The following is a 17,177-nucleotide window of genomic DNA, read 5'->3' on the forward strand; positions in this document are numbered from 1 at the left end:
CGCGCCCTGGTGCAGACTTTCTCTCTCATGACCCCCTTCGCAGTCTTGATCTGTCGCACACAATCATACACAGATGTTCACTCAGGTGTCTGTTGAGAAGTTACAACATATAATATTCATTCCTCAAGGTGTCAAAGTCAAGGCCCAGAGTTCAAGATGATACTTACTAGGCCACGCCCCCTCACAGACACAAATCCTACAGTTTGGCAGAATTAAACTTTCATGCAACCTATTTATTTCTTTACGTTCTCTTTTATCATGCATTGTGTTTTTATATTTATTTTCTACAATACTTGCCTGTATTTAAAACAGGTCAACGAATAAGGCCATTTTCATTGCAAATTCATTTTATTTACAAATAAAATGAGTTACAACCTTCCTTTATTTTTGCTGTAGATTAAAAACATTTGGATTTGACTTCAAAAGAAGAATATGAGACACCATTTCGCCATTGTCACCATTCCAGCTTTTATTTTCAAGAATTGACATCTGGATCTAATACAGCAATGTAAATGATAGCATTATTTGTAACAGGACACAATTTTAGGTGGAAAAAAAACAACTACTGGAACAGAAACTGGAAACTGATTTATAGTTGTGTACGATAACTGCATCAACCGTGGGACCCGCTCAAGTTTTGTATTCTTAATATATTTGCATTTCAATTGCAGACCTTTTTTTTTTCCTTACCGGACCTCTTTCCAAGTTTTTTTTTAATTTTGTTTAGATTTTATAATGCAGTGCTATGTTTCTTTATGAAAAACATCTGCCTGTCATTTGTTGTTTGATTCTCAGTGTCTCTGATTTACTAATTGTGATCATGAAGGAATTTCTCGTTTTAACTTTAATGACACTTTTCCCCATACTGTCAAGATTTATTAAGATTGATTATAAGGAGGCCTATTGAATTTCTTTCTTCAGCAGTGGGCTGCTTTGCTCACTTCCGCCCTCTGTTGGCTAACCAATTATTCCGCTGATGTCGGCAATCCCACGGGCCTAGCCACTATATTAACCTAACCTAACCACCAATATTTTAGTTTTTCTAAATATCACTTAAAAATTGACTCAGTGGTTTTCCTCTCCTACTGAAAAAAGTGAAGAAAATATTTGTTCGGTGTGATATTCCACCCTATCTGAAAATCTTGAAATCTTGCAAATGGGACAAGTCAGCATTTGAAAAACCATTCTGACACGTTTCTCTGTGGAGACCAATAAAAAGCATTTTCAAGTTTGAAACACTTTCATTGGGAAAATAAATCACATTTGAGCTAAAATATTTATAGTGGTCCACGGATTGGGCTGCATTTTCCACTGGTTGATCTACTGCTAGTCCCACCGTGCAATCACTCTGTCAACAACACTCCGATTGGATGCAGCGTCAACATTACAGCAAGTTGAACTGCAGGCATATGCAATTATTGATTTAATATTGGAAACTATAAACACTAAAAAAGTCAGCTTTTTCAGGTGTGGACATAGACAGGCAACATTATGCAATCATGAGAAGTCATGGTCATCTTGGCAGGACGAGCATCATCCAGGGGACACATTTTGCATTCTTAAAATATTTTTCTCATGACAGCTATTAAGCTCTTCCTCCTCATGCTGATCAAGTCCCCATAGCTGCAACACACAATGACTGTCTTCCCCGGGACGTTGACACTAGTCAATAATGTCCCTCACATTTGTCATCTTATTTGGGATTTGCAGGGTTCGAACGTAGACATTTTGCTGCCAAGCTTTAAATAGCCTGTTGACCGCAGAAAATTTGGTTGACTGTGTGACAGGGAGCGCGAGCCTCTGCCAAGAAGTGGTTTGAGGAGCGTGTGTGTGCATGTGTGTGTAAGTAAATGCGAGTGTGTTTATGTGAGTGTTGGAGAGGAGTGGGGATAGCTGGGGAGGGCATTAGTGAATGGCTGTGCTATTGCATCCTCCCAGGAGACCTCTGAAACACATAGTGCCGTCTACACACACACACGCGCGCACACACTAGCTCATGAACCCGCCCCACTCATCCCCCTAAAACTCCCTGCATGTCTCCGCCATACCTCCACATCCTCGCACCGCCCCTCAACTAAAGTCAGCATACACGCTCTCTTCTCTGTCAGACGCACCGACAGAGCCAAGTGTGTGTGAGTGCGTTCATGTGGATCTGTTAGTGCGCTACTCGCGCTTAGTGCGTGGTCCCCAGGGGCCCGATGACAGGATAGCCGCGTGGCGTGACTTAAGCACCATCGGAACGCTTCATTTGTATGGTTGCTCCTTATGTGCACTTTGAGGGGGTTAAGGTGAATGCAAAGTTTGGCTGGACTTTTGGAGCGCATCCTATATCGTTCCCTGTGGCAGTGGATGCGCTCAAGGAGCGACGGACGCGAGAAGTGCGCGGACGCGCTGTGAAGCTGCGCGCCTGTGCGGCCGGACGTGGCCGAAGCGCTGGATGCGAATGCGATGGATTAGCAGCAGCAGCAGCCTCGTCCGAAGCGCTCCCCTGTTTCCCTCCGTTCCCCGCCCGGACAAGGACTCTCCATCACGGGATTATTTCCACTCTCGACGACTTTCTGCTCCCCACCGAGCTGAGATGACAGAGGAGTGTGTGTTGCGGTGTGTGCTGATGCTCTGCTGTGCGCTCCTCTCGGCCAATGCCAGCAACTGGCTGTAAGTTCAAATCTTATGTTTTCCTCTTTTTTTCCTTTGAAGAAACTCCGGATGTAGCACCTTCACGTTGAACCATTTTTAGATTCTCATTAATTAGCGTGACATCACTCATCTTCCCATACAGGCGCGAGTTAATCGTTGAATAGTCAGAGTTCATAATTTACTAAACTCCCTTTGTGCACGTCCCCCCTCCCCAAAAAATCATTGCAAGCACCTTTTGCACCTAAAAAAAAAATCAGGCGTATCCAGCTTGTCGTTTTAAAACGGCGCAAATGATGACTTGCCGTTTTGCACGCAATCTTATGAAACTCGTATTCCAATAATTGGCTGTGTAGACGAATGGGTGCAACAGGTCTCTTGCGTCACACCAATAATTCTCGTTAAAGAAGGTTTAACGGATGATGAAGAGAGACACAGTAAAGAGGCAACAGATAATTAAAACTACAAATCCTGAACGCCATGTAAATGGCAGAATTAAGAGCACTTCTTCACTTGCTGGGATTCCAGCCAGCGAGACACACTTTGATGTGACGGGTTCTGTGCTTTTCAGATTTATTTTTCAAATCACAATGTGAAAAGGAGGCAGTTCTCCAAATAATCAGTCATTCACCAGCCCATGTGTAATTTATAATATCCTGCCTGTAATGCAAAAAGACTTGAAATAATGCTTTGGAAGATCAATTCTGCAAGTGGACAGCAACCCGACAACGAAAATAAGGAATGCACGATGTGCAAAGTGCAAAGTGTCTCCTCGGGTCGCATGTGTGTGCCTGCTCTGCCTGCGCTCGGAGGGAGGCGGATGGGATGGGTTCGGTGGCTTTCTTGCATTCCTCCGCACAGGCGCGATTCCACGTCTCTTATCTTCCAACACGTTTTATTTAAGGAGGACCATTCCATTTCATTGCACAAAATCGCGGCCCCGGAGAGGCTTCATGGGCCAAATGAAATAATGCTGATGAGTTGTAGAACATGTCACGGCACGGTGCGCAAGCACGAGTAACCTTACAACCTGTAATTTGTAATTCATTATTCCGCTTGTCAGTTCTCTTGAAACCGTGTACGTTTAAGCCTAATCTGATGTTGACATTAAGATAACTGCATACGGAGTGGCTGTAAGAAGAAGAAGAAGAAGCCACGTGAAAGCTTTGCCAAACACCTTGAACTCTGTCACCGAGTGCAGAGTAATTGTGCTGGTTTGTGACTGAAGGCGTGGTGACAGCAGAGGCATGTACAGGCAGGCTTGTGGAGCTGCCAGTCTGCTTGCACGGTGGAATTACTCCTCTGAGATGGTTGTGCTGTGTGCGTGGACTGTACACGTCGATGTTCACCTCCACCTTCAAATGCAGGTAGCGGCGCCCGACATACGACGCGCGCAAATTCCCGTGGAAGAATATGACGCGCCTCACAGATATCGCCGCACTTACCATTTTTGATTTTATTTTTTTAAATATTAGGGCCTATTTCTCTCTTAAATCTATTTTTTTTTCAATGCGTCCGATTTACGTACTTTAACATTCGGGTGAGTTTACTTCTCCGTTTAAGGAACAATGCAATCAGATTTGGAGGCAATTGAAAGCAGGTACTGATTCAAAATGTTACATAAAAGTAAATGATTGGAAGTATATGACCTTTTTTTTGACATTTGACAGCAAAAGAAAAAAACAAATTTTGATGTATGGAAATTGTAATATTGACAAACTCTCAATCATTAAAACGTCTAACTGCGCAACGCCATTTGGAGAATGTACTGGCAGGAGTGCTCACTGAAAAATGTTGTGATTTACTATGGAAGAAATTTGGTTCTTTTTACAGGGGAGATGTAAATGTTAGGTGGACCTGGCCCAGTACAGGTAACAGCTGAGTCGAAGAAGAATTTCGACCTGTGGGGCCTCGTTTCAGTCATGCTGCAGCAACAATCAATGCAGAGCAGTAAAGGAGATACAATTGTTGTATGGTGGTCCGCAGCAAAAAAAAAGTTTTGGAATTGAGAATCTTTTTTTTTACACTTATGTGCAGTCATTGCTGCTTTTAAATACTTCAGGGATTGACATGACCTATAAAATTATAATTTTGAAAATCTGATGTACAAAAGAAAAAATGTGGACAGATTAGGAATCATCTAGAATTGCATTTCTGAATAAATTTAGTTTTTACCTGTATAATTAATATATAGTAATCCCTTGCTACATCACGGTTACCACCCCCCCCAAAAATTCACAAATTCAAAATAAACCATCTAAATTGATGAATTATGGCACAAAAAATCAAATGGCAGGGCGTGTCCACACAGTTGTAGTACATACACTTGTAAAAAAAGTTGTTATAATAATGAGAGTTCTAAAATCATATTTACAGTATTGTACCTTGTCATAAAAATGCTATAATAATAAAAGAGTTTTAAAAACATATTTACAGTATGCACACTTGTACCTTGTTATAAAAATTATTATAATAATAAAACAGTTCTAAAATCATATTTACACATATCATATTTATATTATTCATACATTATTTTCTGTATGTCATTTATACTACGTATTAATGGTATTTACATGTTTGAAACTATTATTTAATGTTCCAATGATAACATATGCACTTATATGGTTTAGCCATACACTTATTGATACACAAACAATTTATGTATGTTTGAAATAAGGGTGACACTACTTTGCGGACTTTCACATATCGCGGGTGGTCTTGGAACCAATTATCCACGATAAAAGAGGGATTACTGTAATCCTATAGTAGAGAGACATTTTTAATTTATCAACTGTTAATTCATGACGTTGTGAATGAAATCTATTTGTGCATTTCTTAATGCTGAAATGGCAATGCTGCTCCATTCTATCAATTAGCTACGATGGAATGTGATGAACAGCACAAGCACCAAGAAAACAGTAGACGGCTTTCTAACATTAGATATGAATACACGATGATGCAAATAATATTCTCCTTAATGTCCTACAAGTAGCGTGAAGGTGTTTTACATGTCATTGTTGGCTCGGTGTGTGTGCAGTCGAGCACATGTCCCATCTAACCATGGTGAGGTGCTAAAGAGATGCCAGCGTAACCAGAGAAAGCAGCAGAGACCTTGGCAGCACACGCTGGCGCCTCACACTTTGTTCCCCTTCACATGACTGCAATGAGGTTGCGACATGTTATTTCAAGCCCTCTTGTCACCGCCGGGCGCGCAATTATCATGGCACACTTGAATCAGCGGGGGGAATCGCTCGCGTTGACCAGATTAGGACTCGGATTAGTTGAGGGCAGATGGGAGCGACGGGGAACCGGCGAGCGGGCGGCCTCACTGAAAGATGAGATACAATTGTGGCACTCGGCAGAGAAGTGCGGCAGGCTTTCGGGAGACATAACACACCATCTGGCGGCGACCGAGGAGGCCCAACGAATGGCTGTGTGTGAGCAGCTGATTGTGCACCATTCTGACTGTTAAGATGTGTGACTTTCACTGTGATTGTATTGTTTTTACGGGCGGCACTGCTTATATACAGTTTGTGCCAAAAGAATTAGAACAAAAGCCGCTTTCAGTTCTTGTTTGTCTCTGGGCGGGCTTCTGTCTCCTCTTCAGGTGGTAAAATGCATGCTCTATGGGGTTAAGGTCCAGATTGATTGATTGATTGATTGGTTGGTTGGCTCCAGACATTTAGTTGAGCTAGTTGACCCAAACCAGCTGCTAATGACTGCAGCTCATCTGTGACAGCTGTGAAGTGCGATCAAAAAATGTATGGCTGGGTCAAAAATATAAAAAGAATAATGCTTTTGTGTTTAGAGAATGAGAATACATATTTCGCATAACTGCGCCGTGGCATTGTGAGGGTTGCAAGGCCTTGTGACGAATCAAATATTTGCTAAATATATCATTCGATCCAGCAGCTCCTGGGCATCCACTATTGAGATTTTTTTTATTAAATCTGTTTTGTTATGTCCAAAAATGTGAAAGTGAGTCGCAAACGGGGGACTCTTGTTCCAACACATTCTCATCAAGGCTGCAAAGGACAGTACAGGACCAAAATGCGCATTATTGTTTCGCATTTCTCCAGCCTGGCCTTAGTGCGTACGCACATACCTGACCCTTTCATGACCTACATCCGCATTTCATTCTGATCTAACGTTGAAAAGGCTACGTTTGAAGAAGGAGACTCGGCGGTGATGAGGTGGGAAGCAAATATGTATTCTAGCCTCCCACACAGATACGTCTTTCTCCATACAAATATGTGCGTACAACACAGAGTTTACACATGTGCGATAACTGTGTAAATAGAAAGCTGGATGGTGCGTGTCCACACTTGCCCCCTTGGTGTGACTGATTGCAATTCCGCAAGCGAGGACATTTCTCCATCTTGCAAATGAATGAATTTGAGTTTTTTTATGAACCCTTACAGAAAAATGTCATAAAAATTTGGCATAACATTATTATTCTAATATTCTCACTTAGACCCTCCTAATAATGGAATCTAGTGATGAGCCAGATTGAACAAGGTTATAATCCAAACATCCATTGTCTGCCACTTATTCAGGTGTGCTTAAGCTTTAACCGGCTGACTTTGGATGAGAGGCTCTAGACTGGTCGCCAGTTAAGAGGGCACACACAGGCAAACGATTAACAAATAATTCTGTGTTTTTCTTTTCTTCTTTTTTTAAACCCAACACGATTTTTGTAACGTGCGCACGCACGGACACCCACACAGGCCTCCAATGATTCCGAGCCTTATTGGGCAATGGCACGGATACCCTGGCGAGAGGTTAGTCCGTGGGTTTTACTGTCTTTCATTTGTTTTCCCAAATTGGCGTGAAACGGTGGAGATGTGAATGTGTCTGTGTTTCTGCGTGTGAGGCTTGAGGTGTTGGCAGGGCACTTTATTTTTAGGGGGCAATGAGCTCTAGTGGAGCCACCAGCATATAAATACACCCAGACACACGTGTAAGCACATAAACACACCAACAAACAAACATATTACCATAGTATCGAGCTTGCCTCACATTTTTCCAACCTATTCACACCGCCTGACTTCCACCTTCTTTTTTTTCCAACTTCAAATGTACCCTGCACACTTTATTCTGCATGAGGTCATTCAATTGACTACTTCAGAGAACAGAACATTGCTGTAAAGAGATTTTATCAAGGCAGATGTCACAGCACCTCACAAGTAGGGCGTCACAATAAACTAATGGAGCAGCGCCCTCAACAGGTGGCAGTACGTACAAATACAAATGGTTACTGGAATAGTCTCCAATTTATGGCTGGTACCTTCCCAAAAGTTTGAGAAAGTAAATCTAAATGCTAAGTTGCCCAACAGAATTCTCTCCATTACCTTTCTGTAGAGTTTATACACCCAAAAAATTTGCTATTTCAAAACCACTGCCATAGCAACCAACCAAACCGTGACCTTGAACAGGAGGAAATTATTTACAAAATCGATGCACAGAACTATTTTGAACAGAAACAGTCCAATATAAATTGCCTGTTTTAATAACAAAACCATCATGTGGATTTCTCATGGTGTCCAACCGTTTTCCTTCTTGTCAGTATTTTCTGTGCAAGATAACAGCAAAAGTCATAAAAGTCTCCCCCGTCTGGATTTATCTGTTATTTTCACAAGGCTGCGGGGGGTTCCAAGTGGGAGGCTTGGTTCATTCCACCTGGCCCAAAGAGCATCCGTGGGCCGCTGGTGTGTTTGTGTTGTATTACGGCCTTCACAGCGCCGCCGGCTCCAGCGGGTTTAGGCCCGTGGGATTCATGCAAGGAAAGCGGGAGAGAGGGAGGGGTTGCCAATATGTTTCTCCGTGCTGCCCTTCTATGGGTTGACTCCTCTGCTTGTGGGCTGAGATGTTTTGTCAACCTCGTGGAAAGGAAGCGATGGTATAGGCTGCAGAATGAGCAGATAAGAAGATGCAGGGTTGAAAATGAAACATACCCGCTCAAGGTCAGTCTGTTACTTTCCCATGACTTGACATAAAAACACGCATCCCGATAAAGTACAGCTTTCTAAATTTTCAATCCACATCTGACACTCCAATGTGTCCCTAATAGTTACTTCTATACATCCATTACACGAAACACTGGCTAGTGTGTAAAGCTGAGGGTTCAGGTGTCCCCCAGGGTCAAAATGAACTCCCTCGCTGGCATTATTTCCGTGATGCTGGAAATGAAGACGCCAAGTCGCAGACTTTTTGTGTGCTTGCATACCAGACTCCCATCATGGAAACTGTGTACGCCTTCATAATGAAGACCTTCTAAGCAAATCGCAATAAAGTGAGTGAGTGTGAGGTCACTTCCAAGTGTGTAGTGTATGCTGATGGGTCTGGCTGAGATGCTGTGGAGTGGCAAAGATCGGGGTTATCGCGCTGCTGAGTGCTGAATACTGACATTGTCTGCTTGGGTCCAGCGTGGCCTTCAAAGAGGCAGCGGGAGAGGAGGATTATCGGCACTGTTGAGAGGATGAGATGAGAGCGGAGCTGCAAAGAAAGAGGTGTTTCACTTCTCTAACTTTTGAAAGGATGACAGACAGGTTACTTGTTGCTCTGCAATTTGTTTTTCCATAAGAGTGGAAATCCATTTCAGGATCAAATTGTCGTTTGCATAAAAACTATTTTTTTTCTGTTTTGGTACTTTGATATTGTTTTGAATACATTTTTTTTCTTTCATGTTATGTTTGTTAGTTTGGTTCTTTTTTCTGTGTCCTCAATATTTTTTTCTGTGTTCACCTGTTCTTGTCGGCCAATCAGCTCCCTCAGCCACTCCTCTCTTGTCTAGGTGTTCCTCATTGTCTCGTCAGTAGGTTTGTATTTAGTTCCCTGCTACCTATTAGTCCTTCTTGCGTTTTCTTGTTGTCATGGTCCCCTTTGTGACTGTTTGCTTTGTACCTTATTTTCTGTTTTTTTCTGTGTTTGCCTGTTCTTGTCAGCTCCCTCAGACACTCATGTCTTGTCTAGGTGTTCCTCGTCTCGTCAGTATGTTTGTATTTAGTTCCTTGCTACCTTTCAGTCGTTCTTGCTTTTTGTCGTTGTCATGTTCCCCTTTGTGACTCTGTTACAAGTTTTGCTTTGTACCTTATTTTCTGTTCCCTGAGTTTTTAATCATTTGGTCATTTTAACTTATTCTTCCAATGATTGAGAGAATTGAATCCTTGAAGCTCAGAATCGATCTGCCTGTGCCTAACTAAAATCCACGAAAATAGTGTTACCCCACCTGCGCCACAACTTAGACCTGCTTTTAGCTGGCAGTGTTTAATAGAACATTTCAGCTGGAACACCCAGCAAGGCACAACGTCCCAAGCACAATAAACTAGACTTGATATGCCAGTTTAGTGCGCCTGTCTATGAAAATAGGCGCCCAGATCTTTCTTTTGGAGAAGTGTCAAACAAACGCTCCACAAAGCCAAAGCAAAAATGCACAGATTACAGCTTTTAATACTGATCCGAGTTGTGAGCATCTTTGAGGTCTTGTGCTATTTGCTGATGTCATGTGCGACAAATTCAATTAAATTTGATGTTCTCATGGATCGAATTAAAACGGAAGATCTTTTTGCGTGTGCTGTGACAATTATTTTCAAAATGTGGAAATTAATAGCTTAGTATTTATAATATCCCAGTAAAGTGCTATCAATAATTTCAGCAGAATTTGCCAAGTCTTGGATATGTGCCACTCCATTCCACTGAGACAGACACACAAGGGCTTTGCAGAGGTATGTGTGGTCTTGGGAACTCATAAAACGGGCTTCAGAAACCTTAAGGAAAACCATGCACACTCTAAGAGAATAACAGCCTTCAAGTCCGTCCCAGGGCCATTTGAATGCACTCGCGTTACTTGTGCTGAGCTCCTCAGAGACGTTTTTAGGCTCATCTCTGTAGCAAATTCAAGCCCTGCCTTCTATTCTTTTCGCAAATGGTGTTTTGCATCTTCTGTCATCAAATGCAGCTGTTTTCCTCACGCCCCCCCATTCTACATCTGTTTCCTTGCACACCGGTGCGTTCTTTGTTCTTCAGGACATTCCGAACGACTGTATTAGCTCCCACTAATGTTTTTTTTTCACTGGCTCTTCTCTTACCTTCATGATTGCTAATTTATCACCCAAAAACAGATTAGGAGCTTTAATATTGTGTACGGAATATTAGGTTGATGAATCAATGTAAGAGGACACACACACACCTCGGCAACCAAATCTTAATCAAAGTGTTTCTATACTTTGGCTTGCATGAAGATACCATAATTTCTGGACTATAAACGACACCTAAAATTAGGGAAAATTCATGTTTATATATAAGCTGCTTTGGACTATAAACCACAAGTGTTTTCATATTTAATTTCCATATATAAGAGAATATGCACAAATCATACAATATCATAAAAATCATGAAAAATCCAAAAATAAGTCGCATTGGACTAGAAGTTGCAGTCGGGAGATTCAAATGACTCTATAGGCTCTGCTTATGATAAATGTGTGTTTGTGTTTGTTAAATTTAAGAACAGCTTGATAACGGACTTTGTTTTGGATAATCCAAACTGTTGCTTCTGCCACATTTTTCAAACATGAGCAAGAGCAGGGGACTCGTTTCAGACTCAACAAGCAATCAAACATGTCAGGAACCTTTGAGCGCTTTAGACGGTACATCATCAAGGCTCCGACCTCAAAGGGGAATTCAGCGTCGGAAATTGTGAAAGCCTATTTCTGTAAAGCGCAGCTGGGCTTGCAGATATGAGAGTGAAGTGAGTTGGGGCGGTTGTGTGTGCATGTGTGTGGGGGTCATCAACAGCGATGCCATTTTCTCACACGTCTACAATTGTGTGTGTATGGGGTATATCTTTCTGACCTGTCTGGCCTAGAGGTGCTTGTCTGTGATAAACCACTTTCCCTCCTCAGAGTGTAGTCACAGCCAGACCTTCATCCAAAACATTCTCACAACATCATGGGAACTGAGCCTGCAGGACAAAATCTGAATGACGGTTTATACAAATCCGCGCATCCCTCCTTGAACCGCAATTGCAAGCAAAAACTACAAGCAGAAGACTCGATTCAGCTGTTTTTCACGACTCGGATGCTTTCCCTATCGCTTGATCCATTTTAATTCAACCCTGTTTACCCACTTGGTGCATTTTTATTTATGTAAGAACATTTATAAGGTGCACTTAGAATAATAAAACTTAAATATCGATGGTTCGGTTGATTGAGTTATTTGAAATTGATTTATTTGCTGAACTACTGCTGAGCTGTTGGCTATTTATAAAATGATTTCCGTGTCTCTTCCATCAGGTACCTGGCCAAGCTGTCGTCAGTCGGAAGCATCCGGGATGAAGAGACGTGCGAGAGGTTACGAGGCCTCATTCAGAGACAGGTGGAATGATCCACAATGTTGTTTTCCATTCCTGCAAATTTATTATCAGTGTAGCGGTAGTTCCGATTTATTTCTTGGTATATCTTATTGGGAGCGACTGTATTTGTTTGAGATGTCTTCTGAGATTCTATTCCGCTGCAGGTTCAGATCTGTAAGCGCAGCGTGGAGGTGATGGACGCGGTGCGCCGTGGTGCTCAGCTGGCCATCGATGAGTGTCAGTTCCAATTCCGGAACCGTCGCTGGAATTGCTCCACTCTCGAGAGCATGCCTGTGTTTGGCAAAGTGGTCACCCAGGGTAAGATCTCTGTGACTTCACTAATTGTCATACTTCTTAAACGCGGTCTTCATTTGTCCGTTCTGTGCATAATGAGTCATTGCGTGTATATGTGTGTGTTCTAGGCACCCGTGAGGCGGCCTTTGTGTATGCCATCTCAGCAGCCAGTGTGGCGTTTGCGGTCACAAGGGCCTGCAGCAGTGGAGAGCTCGAAAAATGTGGCTGTGACCACAACGTACATGGAGTCAGTCCAGACGGTGTGTATCGCTCCCCTCCCGCTTGCAAATACATAAGCAGAAAAACGGCATCAGCAACACATCGAAGCAATTATACTTTTAATATTTGGAAAGAACAACTCTTGAATATCTAATTATCTGATGTTGAAAAGTTCTTCTTTAATTCTTCCATTATAAAGCCCGAGCTATGTCGAAATATCAACTTAAGTACCAAAAATAAATAAATGCTGTTGGTGAAATGTGTATTAAGTCAAAGTGGTGCTTGTGTGATTATCACTGAGTCAGTGTTGTGCTGGTGTCAGGCTGCGGTTGCAGCCAGACAGCAAAACAATGAGACCTCTTATAAGTCAAATGCAAAGCTGCTGACTTGTGGCTAACACTTTGCTGGTTCAACACTATGAGGATCACCTCAGACATTTCTCTGTCATTTGATACCGTATTTTGGGGGGTTAGCTTTTTTTGGGGTATGTATTTGAATGATATTCCAACGTCTTGTCGCAGGATTCCAGTGGTCGGGCTGCAGTGACAACATTGCTTACGGAGTGGCTTTTTCTCAGTCCTTTGTGGACGTGAGGGAAAGGAGTAAAGGCCAGTCTTCCAGTCGGGCCCTCATGAACCTGCACAACAATGAGGCCGGCAGGAAGGTAACCCAGGGTGCGACCTGTAGAATCGCATGCAAAGATTTATTCATTGATTTATTCGCTCAACTTTTCAGGCCATCCTGGCTCACATGCGTGTGGAGTGCAAATGTCATGGAGTGTCCGGCTCATGTGAGGTGAAGACCTGCTGGAAAGCCATGCCCCCCTTTCGCAAAGTGGGCAACATCATCAAGGAGAAGTTTGATGGGGCCACTGAGGTGGAGCAGCGCAAAATGGGCTCCGCCAAAGTCCTGGTGCCTCGTAACTCCCAGTTCAAACCTCACACTGATGAAGATCTGGTCTACTTAGAACCTAGTCCGGACTTCTGCGAGCATGACCCCCGCACGCCGGGCATGCTGGGTACAGTGGGGCGCCAATGCAACAGAACCTCAAAGGCCATCGACGGCTGCGAGCTGATGTGCTGCGGCCGCGGCTTTCAGACGCAGCAGGTGGAGGTCGTGGACAGGTGCAGCTGTAAATTCCACTGGTGCTGCTACGTCAAATGCAAGCAGTGCCGCAAAATGGTGGAGATGCACACTTGTCGATGATGAAACGGGCACTGCTGACCAACTTCACAAACCATCACAACTAGAGAGCACACTGAGGACAGGTAAAGCTCCCTCTTCGGCTGGATAGGACCAAAGCTTTGTGCTACTCGTTGACGAAAACACGGCGAGTTGCAGAGAAGTGCGCGGACATCCACTTCTTCATCGTGCCGTTTGTGTCGTCTCAATTTGAAAGCGTTGTCTCCTTCCCTCTACGTCTTCTTGTAATGTTTAACTTATTTGTTGAGACTGAGGATCTTATCTGAGATTGACTAAGAAGGAGGGGGCAGTCTGCTGGAGATAAGGAGAGACAAACAGCATCCCTGGATGGGTGGGGTTGAGAGGTTTGGGTCGGGGGGGGGGGGTGATGGCACTCCGTCCTTGCTGCTCCTGCTGCTGCTGCTTTGGGGACTCAATCAGTGCTGCACGTCAAGGGAGCATCAAGAAAAGACGTACGTGGACTTTACATGATTTGCTTTCTGTGTGTGCATGGCTGCACTGAGCTAAGATTTTATCACGTCGAGTTGTGTGGTTGGCACCACGTGGCGCCATGATGCCGCTCTACTTAGACACACATGCGGACACGTTTTCTGCCAATGAAAGCCACTATCATCTCCTTCCTCTCCTCCTGTAAACTCACAGCATGAGCACTAATGGTTAAAAAAAAAAACACACTCACACGCGGAAAATATTGCTCAATAAGATCCGTACCCATCATCAATGGTTAATAGAGAAAACTATGTCAACCCTGTTTACACCGAGCGGCACGGTTTGGTTGAGGTCGGAATGAAATGAAGTTTTCCCGCTGTAAACATTTTATGAGTGGTGCCCAAAATAATTGAATTGTAGAGGACCACATGGTTCTCCTCTTTGGACTTGGTGGAAATCAACATCCTTCAGGTCGCAAGGTTATTGATCGCCTATGGTATGTCGTTGTTTGCCGCACACAAGCAACACATGAATCAGACAAACACCAAGACATTGGAAAGGTGCCGATTGGTCGCTGAGCATGCTCTTCATGCATGATGACTGAAGCACTTTCTGTTCAACCGCACATGAAGCCTCCACCCCGCAGCAACTGACAACATGTGACCACACGCGGCCAATTTGTCCCAGCGAAAAGCCACGCTTGCCTATAATAATGTGCTATCGTAATCATAATGTAGATCTGTAAACACTGAAGATTATAACTGCCTATGAATGTATGTTCATCTTGAATATATGCTGTGTCAAATACATATGATGTCCCCGACTGCTCTTTTTCAAATGTCTGGATGTAATCAAGAGTAAGAAAAGTGATGATGGAAAAGACCGGATTCCCCCACCAACACTGAAACAGGCTCATAGACATTTAGCCTAGCAAGCCGCACCCACTACCAAAGCGACGAGTCTGGATTTCCGGGCTACGTCGCTATAAGAACCACCTCAATTTTGTTTGGATCCATTGTGACATTAAAAACAATGAAACCATGTTTTTGTTGAGACTTTCTTCGTATCAGCATTCTACTATGTGTGAGGTTCTCTCAAGGTAGCTCACATCACATGACCACAAAACCACATATAGATATTTAAGTGGGATTTGGAAGAAGCAGGGCAGCCGCTCACCGTCTGGTCTGCTACGGATTCACGAAGGAACAGAGGCAGGAACACTGGGATAGACGAGGATTTCAGCCAAATGCAGACCACATGGCATGAGCTTTTACTCACTCTGTCCCCATCGATATCACACACACACATGCACACACATCTAGTGTATTCCGCAATAACTTTGGTTCCATTGCGGTCCTCCACTGCGGTAAATGTGTCTGTAACAACGGCGACAGATGGGATCTGTCCTTCATTAAGCCACCATGATGGCCCATATGAGGTGTGGGTGGCCATACCGATTGGTGAGCTTGATTTTTCCGCACTTTGGTGGAATGCATTTAAAGAGCCACGTTGCCTTGGAAGGGTTAACTGTGCAGGTTGGCTGGATCTTAATGCCGCTCGCTCAGACCCCTGAAGACGAGTGGCTTTAACGCAGCCTTCTCCTTGGCCCCTCGCAAACTCCGAGATCTTCTCAGGCATAGTTCTCATATTAAAAGAAAACAAGTTACACAAATGAGACAGATGGTTCTTGTTTGTGATGACAGTTGCACGACTTACTCCTGCGGCTCTCCCACCTCCTGCCACCCCCACCTTGCCCCCTCCCTCTCACCTTATCCCTCTGAGTTTTCTTTCTCTGATATATTTGCTATTTTGTTGTCGCACTAAAAAACCCTGAAGGCTCTTATTCACATTTGCATTGACAGAAAACAAACGCCCTGTTCTCACAAATTAAGCCAGACTTTGATTAGTTTGGAATAATAGCCGACTAGAACTGGACCCCAGTCAAAAGTCAAACAAAGCCTGTATGCACTCACGTCACTTTTGTACGTTTTGACATAACAAATTTTAAACAGGTCACAGCTCCAGTGGGCCTTTTGAGCTCAGTTCGCAAATCAATCGAAAGCCCTCATCTGGAGGCTTTTAGGACGACGTTCATCTCAGCCGAGACGGACGAGATTTGGATCGATCAGCAGAAGGAATGTCTCAAGCGTGACAGTGACAAGTTGTTTCGGAATGTTGATGGGGGCTTTACCTGCTGTGGGTCCTTCTCAGCTAGCTTACCTCTCCGTGCACACGCTCTACTTACCTTTTAGCTGTGCGTCTGTCACCACAGAGATTTCACATGAACTACAAAGAACCTTCCCTTCACACCTGGATACTAAATGTACTCTTATACATGAAGACATGCGTGGCTACAGGTGAAAGGAGAAGGAGTATGTGTGTGCACACGTGTGCGTGTTACATGTATCTTTAAGTCAACAGCAATCGGCCGTGTCAAAATTATCCTTGCGTTGACCGGTAAAAGTGTCATTTGATGGCCACCTGGCTGTCGAAGGCACGTGACGGCACAAAACACACCCTTGTGTCATTTAGAAGCGAGAGCAGCAACAGTTCACCGTGTGACGGGTGGAGATGGAGGGTGGACCTCAATATTTTCTCCGAGGTTGGTGCAGCTGAACAAATAAGAATTTCAGCGACGTGAGAAGTTTATTCAAGTTTATCGTCAAGGTGAAGGAAGCAAGCCGCAATGAGATATTGTGAATAACAAGTTTTTTTTTGACAAATGATGACGGCCGATCAAGGATGAAATGTTTGCTCATGTTGTAAATTTTCTCCAACTGATTGATCGAAATGTGGAGGCCATACTAGCAGGCGCTATAAGGATATTGAAAAAACAGCTTGCCATAGCCTGCCGCTTTTGCAAGTTTGCAAGAATCTGGAGCACGTTCATGGAGCGAGACCTAATGGTGATTGGATTCTCCCAGAGGACAAAACATTTGGACTCATTTGTCAAACATGATGAAGGCCAATGGAGGCCAGGTGTTATTCCTCCGTGAGCGTGTGTACGGGATGTAGAACAGAAGACGCAGACACAGCAGACGGCAATGCC

General features: G+C 43.6%; 1 protein-coding gene and 1 long non-coding RNA gene across 3 annotated transcripts; one reads left to right on the plus strand and one right to left on the minus strand.

The window, feature by feature from the left end:
• The first annotated feature begins 2,069 nt into the window (after positions 1 to 2,069).
• Positions 2,070 to 15,162, plus strand: wnt4 (wingless-type MMTV integration site family, member 4). 2 transcript variants are annotated; one of them, XM_088389686.1, is made up of 6 exons: positions 2,070 to 2,655; positions 11,925 to 12,006; positions 12,148 to 12,301; positions 12,406 to 12,537; positions 13,018 to 13,160; positions 13,232 to 15,162. In XM_088389686.1, the coding sequence occupies exons 1-6, from the start codon at positions 2,438 to 2,440 to the stop codon at positions 13,700 to 13,702; spliced, it is 1,200 nt and encodes a 399-aa protein (XP_088245812.1). In that variant the 5' UTR covers positions 2,070 to 2,437; the 3' UTR covers positions 13,703 to 15,162. The 2 variants fall into 2 exon arrangements, with proteins under 2 accessions (XP_088245812.1, XP_088245813.1); XM_088389687.1 differs by lacking the exon at positions 2,070 to 2,655 and adding an exon at positions 9,593 to 9,624 and having other exon boundaries at positions 13,232 to 15,159.
• Positions 7,451 to 9,720, minus strand: LOC148391192 (uncharacterized). Its single transcript, XR_015861298.1, has 3 exons — positions 9,379 to 9,720; positions 9,041 to 9,129; positions 7,451 to 8,540 (listed from the first exon to the last, which is right to left on the minus strand). It is a non-coding gene; the product is annotated as an uncharacterized LOC148391192 (long non-coding RNA).
• Positions 15,163 to 17,177: the final 2,015 nt, after the last annotated feature.

This window comes from Syngnathus floridae, chromosome 11 (assembly GCF_059516105.1).
Source record: "Syngnathus floridae isolate MCC-2025c chromosome 11, RoL_Sflo_1.0, whole genome shotgun sequence".
NCBI lineage: Eukaryota > Metazoa > Chordata > Actinopteri > Syngnathiformes > Syngnathidae > Syngnathus > Syngnathus floridae.